General features: G+C 39.7%; 2 protein-coding genes across 2 annotated transcripts; both read right to left on the bottom strand.

Moving 5' to 3' along the window:
- Positions 1-5504: 5504 nt before the first annotated feature.
- LOC133730255 (ubiquitin C-terminal hydrolase 12-like) lies at positions 5505-6500 on the bottom strand. Its single transcript, XM_062157881.1, has one exon. The coding sequence runs from the start codon at positions 6498-6500 to the stop codon at positions 5505-5507; it is 996 nt and encodes a 331-aa protein (XP_062013865.1).
- A 1390-nt stretch (positions 6501-7890) lies between these two features.
- LOC133730254 (uncharacterized) lies at positions 7891-8650 on the bottom strand. Its single transcript, XM_062157880.1, has 2 exons — positions 8000-8650; positions 7891-7896 (listed from the first exon to the last, which is right to left on the bottom strand). Exons 1-2 carry the CDS (start codon positions 8648-8650, stop codon positions 7891-7893), a joined length of 657 nt encoding a protein of 218 aa, XP_062013864.1.
- Positions 8651-10686: the final 2036 nt, after the last annotated feature.

The following is a 10686-nucleotide window of genomic DNA, read 5'->3' as shown; positions in this document are numbered from 1 at the left end:
TTGCTCTTGTTTCATTCATTTATACATCTCTTCTGATCAGTTAGATTCTCTTCCCCAACTCAATTCTCTACATTTTTGTATACATGGTAAATGTATATTTTGTGAGCATTATTTTCGCTTTGTGCTGTCTTTTGGAGTTTTTTCCCAACTGCATTATCAAGCTTTAGCTTAGCAACATTCACACTCCTATTGTCAACTCCCAGTCTCGTACAAAATCCCTTCTTCAAGCTTCAGAGCAATTCTCCCCTCTCATCTTCTTTTCTTTGGCAGCTGCTGTTCTTTCTCTTGCATCCAGAACAGAGACAATCTTCTCTTGCTTGGCATCGCCTTGCGAATAGTTGGGATGTTGCTATCTCTCGACTTTCGGTAATTCATCAAACAGCATCGTGGTGTTTTCATCCTCGAATATCTCATAAGAAGTCGAGCTTTCGGAAGTTGGCATGGTGATTGGGATGTCTGGGCGTCCTGTCTGCATGCAACTACAAAGCTCAGCCTTCATAACTACGAAACTTAGCTCCTTCATAACTAGGACTGTAAACCAATTTAGAATCGTAGCATAATCAAATGAATGCCAAAGTTGAACGGCTTATAAAAGAAGAAAAGAAAAGAACAAGAAGAAAGGCTATATGAAAGGCCAGTGACATAATGTAGTAGACTAGTAGTGCAACATAATCTAGTTAACATTCTGGTGCTACCGGCCGTCATTCACCGCCTTGCATGGCGTTGGAAGTGAGATGATATGGCACAAACCAAGGCAAAGAAAACACAGAGAAACAACAGAGCCAGGGCAATACGATGATATTCTTCTTCTCTATCTTTGGCAGCTCGTTGTTCTTTTGCTCTGATAATCTCTCGTTGCCAACGTCGGCTCTGCTTCTCTACATTTTGCAAAATATCCATATGTAGTTCATCTCTAGTTTTGGCCCTTCTGGAAGCTGATAGCTGATCAGAGGAAGTACCTTCTGCCTCGGCTCTGTGTTGCGGATAATGGTGTTTAGGTTGAGATTGCCAATGGCGGCGCCACTGCTGTTCTGCTCTTCGCAAAACCCTAGTGCACAGTTCATCTCTAGTTTTGGGCATTGTGGGAGCTGATTGTTATCTTGCTTCTTGCTTGGCATTGTGTTGCGGATAATGTGGCTGTTCTCTCTGGAGTCTCAGCAAATGATCATTAAACCATTTGCGGGTTCTTTGATCCTTGAGTATGTCATAGGATAACTTGAGCCTTTGGAAGTTGGCATGGGCGAGTGCTCTGTATGCCTTTGAGATCTCTTTCTCTGTGAGCTTAGTGCCTTCCTTGCCGGACGGTAAACCGAGAACTCTATAGTGATCTACATTAAAGTCCATATCTTCTGCTCTAGAGCGGGTACTGAGAGAGCATAATATGGACCAGAAAAGAAGAAGGATAATCAAAGATCACATCAAAGGCTAGGGAGTGATGAAGGGTAAAAAGCCCTAATTTTCACAAATCTGAAGTATGCAGGCGCAAAAGTTTTTATTGTATAGAAGGAATGGTAGTCTCCTGATGGTAGGATTATAGATGGAAAAAGTAAAGTTTATCTACGAATATAATTCAGTTGTGAGGATTTACCTTGATAAGGAAAAATCCGTTAGAACATAGAAAATTCTTCTGTGCACCGAAGTGCATTGGCACCAATACCTATTAGGTGATCTGTGTCCTTGATATTTGTTGTCAACGTACATCTTTTTTTAATAAAAAAATATTACTTGATGTTATCCAACCGTCCATTCATGTTGGTGCAAATGCACGTTAGTGCTCTGAATCAATTTCCAACATAGAAAATTCAGGAGAACATTCAGGCATCTCCAAGGGGTTGGTGGGTTGGTAACTTGGTTTGGCTACATTGTGGTCATCTATGTTCAATTCTCACCAACATAAAAAAGGAATCGGGGAATGAATCATAAAATTCAAACATTAGTTATCATCACCCACACACATGGTTGACCAATTTATGTCCATTCTTCTGTCCAAATTTTGTGAAATTGAAAGCCGAAGATCCTAGACTTTGAATATGAGGATAATTTATGAACCACTTTCACGATTTTGGCTAGATGACTAAATCACCTTCTATCTTGTTTTGCAATATTAAACAGTTAAACTCTGTTAAACAATGACAAGCGTGGGCCGGGGCCCACCATATATTATACCGATATTGTCCCAACTTAACCACCCGTTAGGTGTTGGGTTTTTATCACTGAAGATATCATTACAATTGGGTGTGAGCCACTCACTTATAAGTTATATTATCTTTTATCACTTTTCTAATGTGAGATGTTTTCTCTTCAACACATCCCCTCACGTGCACTGTAGTTGCACGTGAAATCAATTAACAATCCAATTTTCACATTGGAAATTGGGCCACAAATCCCACATTGGAGACTTCGTCAATCACGTAACAATCCAAGGTTCACATCTGACACTGGTAACAATCCAATCGGAATATTTCAATGACAATATAAAAAAACCCAAATTTGGATCCATTATGACAATGTGATTGGAAAGGGACCTGCTCTAATACCATATTAAACAGCAACAAGCGTGGCTCGTGGCCCACCACTGTACTGATATTGTCCCAATTTAATCACTCTTTAGAACTTAGAAGTTAGGTTTTTAATGACAAAAGATCTCGGTACAATTGAGGGTGAGTCACCCATTTATAAGTTATATTATATTTTGTCACTTTTCTAATGTGAGATCATTTCTCTCCATCAAACTTGATTAATGATTTGTTAGGAAAAAGATGTGAAATTGAATAGGTAGTTATTGGCCAAAGAAAGCAAAAGTACCAAAATTCGATACTTAATTTTATACGTGCTAACACGTGGACGATGGAATAGATGTAAATTATCTAATATTCTAATCTTAACCTCTTAAGTATGTAAATTAATTGGCTAAAATAAAACCTAAAAGTACAAATTAACCATTATGGTCCGACTAAACAAAGGAGCTGTTGTCCGTTAGCATAACAAACAAGGTATTGATATGAACTCCTAGAGTAAACTGTTTGGCTCCAGTTTTTCTTGAGCTGGTCAACAGTCTCTTTTCTTGCGTGGGCGTGCCAGCACCGTTCGGGTGCGGTCGTTGGGGGTGTCCCTTGACCTGACTTCTTTTGAGCGACTGTAGACGAGGAGAGCACCAACCTCGTCGTGGGGGTCTTCTTTGCCTCGTGGTGAGGACTTTATCTTGTGTTACCAAGTCGATACTCAACGTTGTAGGTCGAGCAGAGCGAAATCACCGAGAAGTATAGAGAACTTGCCAAAGCGTGACTTTAGCTTAGCTGGTTTGCGAGGGCGTTACCCTTGCTTGGCTGGTTCCGTAACCGTTGTGGTCGCGGTACTACAGTCGGCTCCTGAGGAGACTAGGACCGAAGCACTTTGACAGAGGGTTTGGTGGCACTGAAAGTCGGCTTCTGAGAAGACTAGGACTAGGAGCGTGATCACCGATAAGAGAAAGAGAAGGAGAGGAGTTGCTCTTAGAGAGGTTTGCTCTAGAGAGAACTTAGATCATCTTAGAGATGTTTTGATGTATGAATTGGTGAATTGTTCTATGTTGTAGCCTCTATTTATAGGCTACCAAGCAACACTATTTGGCCTTAAAAACAAATCATAATGGGTTAGGTTTGAGCACTTAAACACTTAATGGAATGTTAGGTTTGAGCACTTAAACACTTAATGGAATGTTAGGTTTGAGTCATTTTCTGCTCCCTTATCCTTCAATTTTTATCTCCATCAAGAACTCAGTTTTTGACCATGACTTCTTCATAAGAAATGTTCCACTATGAGTGTAGATCACTCTGATAAATTTTCAGAGCTTTTCATATATTTTTTGGGCCGAAAACGCTGCTGGACCTCTTACAGGTCCAGTTTCCAAGCCTTTCTAGACAAGGAAATTCCTTCAATTTTATCTCCATCAAGCACTCCGTTTTTGACCATGACGTCTTCATAAGAAATGTTCCACTATGAGTTTAGATCACTCTGATAAATTTTCAGATCTTTTCATATAGTGGTTGGGCCGAAAACACTGCTGGACCTCTTACAGGTCCAGTTTCCAAGTTTTGCTTCTGCAGAAAATTGGACTGTCTGTTTGAAGGTTTTCCACTCCGAACGAGCTTTGGCACTCTTCATAAGAAATGATCAATGGGATGTCTAGAATTAATCTGGAAAGTTTCAACTCATTTGGAGTTTGGATGGTTAGTCCGCCATCCCTCATTTCTTGTCTAGCTCGCTTTCTCCTAGCCGAAGTAGGAAAATGTGCTAAAGTTGATTTTTCATTTCCATGTTTGGTAGGCCTTATTTAGCCTCTTAATAATATATTTTTGAACTTATCGAAAATATATATGTGAGCCACTGATATTGGCTCAATTTCTCCAAGACACGCTTTGTCAAACCAAAATGCTCATTTTGGGTCCAAACATAAACCACTGCAAGTGGCCTAGTGGTTCTTACCTAGTTGAGTGTGCTCCCCAACCTAGGTTCGAACCCCGAAGCTGTCAAAGTGGCCAGACACTTTGCTGTAATGCACAGTTGGAGCATTTCATATGCTCTGAAGGGGTTTATCTTGGACCTAGGAAGCATTTGGGTTCCCCTTGACAAAGTCAAAAAAAAAAAAAACTCCTAGAGTAAAAAATAATGATAAAGAAAGCAACCAATAAACAAACTATAAAGAACACCAACATTTATAGTGGTTCACTCAATTGTTGTGATTGAGCTACATCCACTTACGGAGCCGGCAAGATATTATTCCACTATGATAAATTTGGAGAAACATACAACTAGAATTTATGAACAACTCTCTCTACCCAATTCCCTAATACACCCAATCCTATTAACTCTCTCTTAATTCAAATAGAGAAGAAGAAGAATACTTACTTCTCATGTACAAAACATAGTAGCACCAACACCTAAGCTCAAGAATGGAGCATCTAAGTCACCAAGAAAGAGAGGAAGGCACAAGGAGTATTCAAGGATGACTTTCAATTTGTTTCTCCCTACTTCTGATCATCCATGATAGCTGCCCCTTTCAAACACACACACACACACACACACACAATTAACCTTGCACATGCAACTCACATGGTCTTCCACAAAGGGATACTAACTTGGGCCAAGCCCATCAAGTGGAAGCCTACTTCAACAGAAGCTAGGAACGACACCTTTAATCTGGATAGTAAAAGTACCTGTTCCGACTAAACCGACCATACAATTAATGCAGGAAAGTAACTACGGAATTACTCAATCGATCGGAGACACAGGTTAATTTTCCTCATAACTTATTAAGTTAGGATTTGATTACTGCCTGTTGGTACTTGGCATATAGGAAAGAACGTACAGATCGATAAATAGGAAAAGAATGCTGGTAAGTTTTCATTCATAGTCTATTACATAAACAATGCCAAAATTACGATAAAGGGAAACCATACATAGTGTTGATCAAAAGATCAACAATCTCATGCTTCACTGATCCTACCACAAACTAACTAGATAACTTAAAAATTCCATGGCCAAGGGCGTGTAGAAATTCTTGGCATAGAAAGTCCTTGGATAGTAATTTCGACCTCAATTATGCAAGTATCATCCATTGAAAATCTTGCGTTTTTTTCTTGTGTAATCAATTGGTCGAAACCCCAAGCACTTTTGGTGGGTTCGGCAATGAACCAGCAGGCATTAACTTTACGAGAACGATGGTTCCCATGGATTTGATCCAAAATGCGTAGAGTAAATTCCGCAAGTATTTTTGATCCAGGAGGAAGCTTATGTGGTTCATCCAAATACAACAGAAGAGAGAGATGTCGACTATCCTTTCCAGTGAGAAGTCCCTTGGGATAGAGAACCAGTCTCCATGCGCAATATTTTTGATCGTTTGCGGTGAATGGTAGTGAGTAATAAGGTTGAGCGCCTAACTTCGAAAAGTTAGTAACCTTCCAAACATGCTTGTATATAGCAGTGTTGAGACTCATGAATACACACTCTCCTTTGCCTTTTCTTGTCGTTTCAGAAACAAAGACCTCTGCTCCAAACTCACATCTGTCATCAATGAGATAACCATTTGATGCATCACTAAAATCTTGAAGAGGGATGAATCGATCAAAACCAGCCAAACCACCAACAATTGTCCGATAAATACAGTACTTTTTCTCTCTCTTATTGGAATCTTCAAGAACCAGGTACGATTCTTTCCCCTTGTGCCGATTAAGCAAAAACAACTTGTAATCAACTGTTACAATCTTCCCGGGTTCTATTGCTTTGTCTCCACCCATTTCCAAGTAGAGAGAGATGTGATCTTTCACATCACGGTTTTTGTTTCCATTGGGGAAGAGTACTAGTTTCCACTTGTATCCTCCGACCTCAAACTCACCCGATTCGTACTTTTCCTCTGATTGCAGCCCTGAGAACGACTTTATGCTCATTTTGTAGTGTTTTGGAGGATTCCTCGTAACTGATCTCCAGACTAGGCCGTTGTGGTTAATGTCAAGACCAGCCATGACGTTAATATAAGGTTGATTGATGGTTGAATGAAGAATACCGATCAACTAGATGGTGTTATTTAAATATAGAGGGCTATTCCTTAGACTATTCGGACTTGGAAACTAAAACTAAAGGGGAGTGAAATTGGTACCCTTCTGGAGAGAGGGGTGGTTTGCAAAGAAATGTTACCAATTTCCTCCCAAATCCTTTTCCACTAACACAAGGAATCCTAATCAAACAAGAAAAAAAAAAAAAGAACTAATCCTTAAATTTTTAGGAAATTAATTGGTAATCATAATAAAGAAACTAAAGGAATAAGAAGGAAAACTGGAAACCCTTGACCACGTCAAAGGAGCTGCTGCTTTCCTGATTCCAACCATTGCTTCAAACATCGTCGCGATACCCCACCGCCGCCACCCCTAATTTCTCTAGGGTTACGGATTCCGCAACGTTTCAATTTTTTCTCTTCTGTTAGGGTTTGCAAATGAAGGGGTGGTTCTATTCAGACATTCAAATTTGATATTTGGACCTATTTTGATTTTTGAAAAAATTTAATCTCCATTTTACCCTTGATTTTTGAAAAACAAAAACAAAAATTGCAGATTGTGCAGCTTTTCTCTTGCCGTTGTGGCCGATCTGATCTATAAGAAGATTAGATAAAATAGTCAATAGCCTTCCCAGTAATCCAGTAGATTGGGAACAATGATATGATCGATCAATGTCCAATACCAGAGTCGGCCTTGGTATTCCATCTCTCTATTTTTCTCGCAAAGAAAAACCATAGATACTATAAGTAGGCTGTTATGGGTGTTCCCATGCAAACTGCTTTGAGTTCAGCTACTACTTTTGGATGCAAGCTTAATTCTTGGTTTGATCGATTTGGGTCATATGCCAATTTCTAGCTTGAAATTGTGTTGATAAATTGGCTAACAACTTTATGAAATTGAATTCAAAGAAAATATATACATATGAACTGTTGAAACTGGTGAACCTACTTAAAGAACCATATGGAGATCGACCATGCTTCATTATCATAAAACATAAGTAGATAGATTTATAAGATGGGTAAAATTGGTAATTTAATGAGAAAAATATGGAGGGGAGGTCCAAATACAAAATGTAGAGATCTGACTAGACTCACCCATACTACTGATACTAGAATAAGATTGGTGGAAAGATAATACGATTAATTCCTTTTATTCAGTCTCTTCACACTTCACACTAGAAAGGTTGATACAATTGAAAAGGTAGAATTATTTAATCAATTGGACACACAAATTGTGCAACTCCCTGATAAAACACTTGAAATTTTTTCCCCAACCCTTGATAATATATATCAAAGGTTGGGTGATCGAAAAATTAACTAGGTGAGTAAGAGAACATTTCTTTATTGTTTCTTCCAAGTAACTAGACCTGTTGTCACCAGGAGAACGTCATAAAATTAGTACTTGATTTCCCATTTGTTATCAAGTCCAGGCATAGGCTTGACTACCTAATAGACACCATATATATTTACCATAGACCATAAAGCAAAGAAGAACAACAGAATCAGAAGCAGCTTGAGATGATATTGTCCTCTTAGCATCTCCTCATTCTCTTTCTTTGAGATCGAAGAATATCTCTCTGGCTCGAAAGAACACCTCTTTGGCTTTGCATCGCATTGCCACTGGCCGTGATACTGCTGCTGCTGCACTCTCTTTAGTATTCCTTCCAAATCACCAAACAACTCTTCTCTAGGACCATTGACAGCAGCTCGTCTTCCTCTTGCTTCTCTCCATGTGGGAGCCCATCTCCGTTCTCTGGCCCTCGCTTGGAGATCAGAAGCTAGCTTTGCGTGACAATGTCTGCCATCACCGGAAAACATCCTTCCTTGCTTGGCGGCATTGTTGTGTTGCTCATGCAGGCGATTCTGATGATGCAGTTCTTCCCTCTTGGCTCTTAGACTTGCATCAAACAGTTTCCGGGCATTTCGATCCTTGAGTATTTCATATGATGACTTGAGCCTTTGGAAGTTTGCATTGGCATGGGGATCGTCTGGCCTCTTATCTGGGTGCAAATCCAAAGCCTTTGCTCTATATGCCTTTGAAATCTCTATCCGTGTGAGCTTAGTGCCTTCCTCCCCAGACGGTAGACCCAGAACCTTATAATGATCTACCCGTGTGTCCATTAGATGGTATAGAAACCCTACAGCAATGAGTGTGTATAGTGTACGTACTCTAGGTCGTTTTGAAGATTGGATGGCGTAATGACTAATGAAACCGCTGACATGGAACGATTTGATTGATTAACAATATTAGTATGGATACGTTGCGATAATCATTGGGGACGATTTATATGGAGAGATCGGAACTGGAACGTTTTATCAGAATTAATAACCTAAGTCGTAGTGAAAAGTATTTCTTATTTAAAAAAAAAAAAAAACGTAGTAATGCGAAGTCCGAAAGCTTTCCCAAATTTGAACTTTAAAAGTACCAGTCGTTAAACTACAAATTTTAGGGTTATTATAGAAAAAAAAAGAAAGAAAAAAAAAAGCAAATGAAAAAGAAAGAATTAAATACAACAAATGGATAATTGAGGAAGAGAGATAGAGAGGGAAATTCTCCCTGTTCAGAAATCAGCACAAAAGGAACTTTTTGCCGGAAGTGGCTGTGGCAGAGCCAGATTTCGATTTAAGGTGGGGTACTCACAAAATATCAAAAATTGATTAAAAATAATAATAATAACTAAAGTGATATACATAATATCAAAACTTAATTAAAAATAATAATAATAACTAAAGTGATATACATCTTGTAAATTGTCTAAAGCAATAACTATATATATTAACTTTTATAATTCAAAAGTAGAACAATAGCACTACATACCTAATATATAATTGAGTTAATTACATATAAGTGCATCTTTGAATGCTTTTTTAGCCGTAAGGTCACCAACTAATTTTGTCCCTCATAAGGCCACTAGATTAAAAATGGTGTTATATTTTGGATATAAAAACAAACATATTTACATAAATACCACTAGAGTAAAAAGTCAACAATCATTCTCTCTCTCCTCTCCGACGAGGTCTCCGGTCAACTCCGGCCGACCTCCGACCAACTCCGGCGAGTTTCCGGCCAACTTCCGGCAAACTCAGACGACCACAAAAGCTACTGTCACTAACACCAAAAGCTATTGTGGCTAGCAACAAAAACTACTATGATGAGATTTCCGGCAACCTCCGGCGAGGTCACAAAAGCTACTATCACTAGCAATAAAAGCTACTGTCACTAGCAACAAAAGCTACGCTGGTGAGATTTCCGGCGATGTCACAAAAGCTACTATCACCAGCAACAAAAGCTACTGTCACAAACAAAAGCAACGCTGGTGAGATTTCCAATAAGGTCACAAAAGCTATTGTCACCAGCAACAAAAGCAATTGTCACCGACACAAAAAGACTCTCACCATCAACAAATGGCTACTGTCACCATCACCAGTAACAAAAGCTACTCTCACCATCACCAAAAGCTACTATAAAGCAAAACAAAAACTATACTAGCCAACACCCAAACCTACTCTCACAAAAACCAAAAGTATTACCAAGTAGAAAAAAAGCTACTCTCATAGATAGAGGTGGCAAACGGGCCGGCCCGGCCCGGCCCAATTAATCGGGCTTCGGGCCGTGCTCGTGCCGGCCCATGTCGGCCCATTTCTTATCTGGCTCGGGCTCGGGCCGGCCCATATACTCAAACACTAGGCCCAAGCCCATAGCTTGCCGGGCCGTGCTCATGCCGGGCCTAAGGAGGGTCGTGCCGGCCCATGTCGGCCCATTTCTTATCTGGCTCGGGCTCGGGCCGGCCCATATACTCAAACACTAGGCCCAAGCCCATAGCTTGCCGGGCCGTGCTCATGCCGGGCCTAAGGCGGGTCGTGCCGGGCCGTGAGAAAACGAAAACTAGTTCCACTTTGAGATAAAATAAATGCAATCAACATAAGCACTAAACACAAAATTCATACATAAAGACATAATTAGAATGCTAGATATCAGAAGTTTACAACAAAGTACAAAACTGTAAGTATGTAAAATATGGTTTTCCTCTAGTGTGCTATGAATCTGGCTGACTTAGTTATCCATCAAATCTACATGCTGCTCATGTGTTTCACTGTCCTTCAGTAAACCATCTATTTGTTCCAGTTTCTTCTATATCTCTACGTACTTGTAGTTT

The sequence above is a fragment of the Rosa rugosa genome, chromosome 2 (assembly GCF_958449725.1).
Source record: "Rosa rugosa chromosome 2, drRosRugo1.1, whole genome shotgun sequence".
NCBI classification, from domain to species: domain Eukaryota; kingdom Viridiplantae; phylum Streptophyta; class Magnoliopsida; order Rosales; family Rosaceae; genus Rosa; species Rosa rugosa.
Note: the sequence above shows the minus strand (reverse complement) of the source record. Positions and strands in the feature narration are given on the sequence as shown.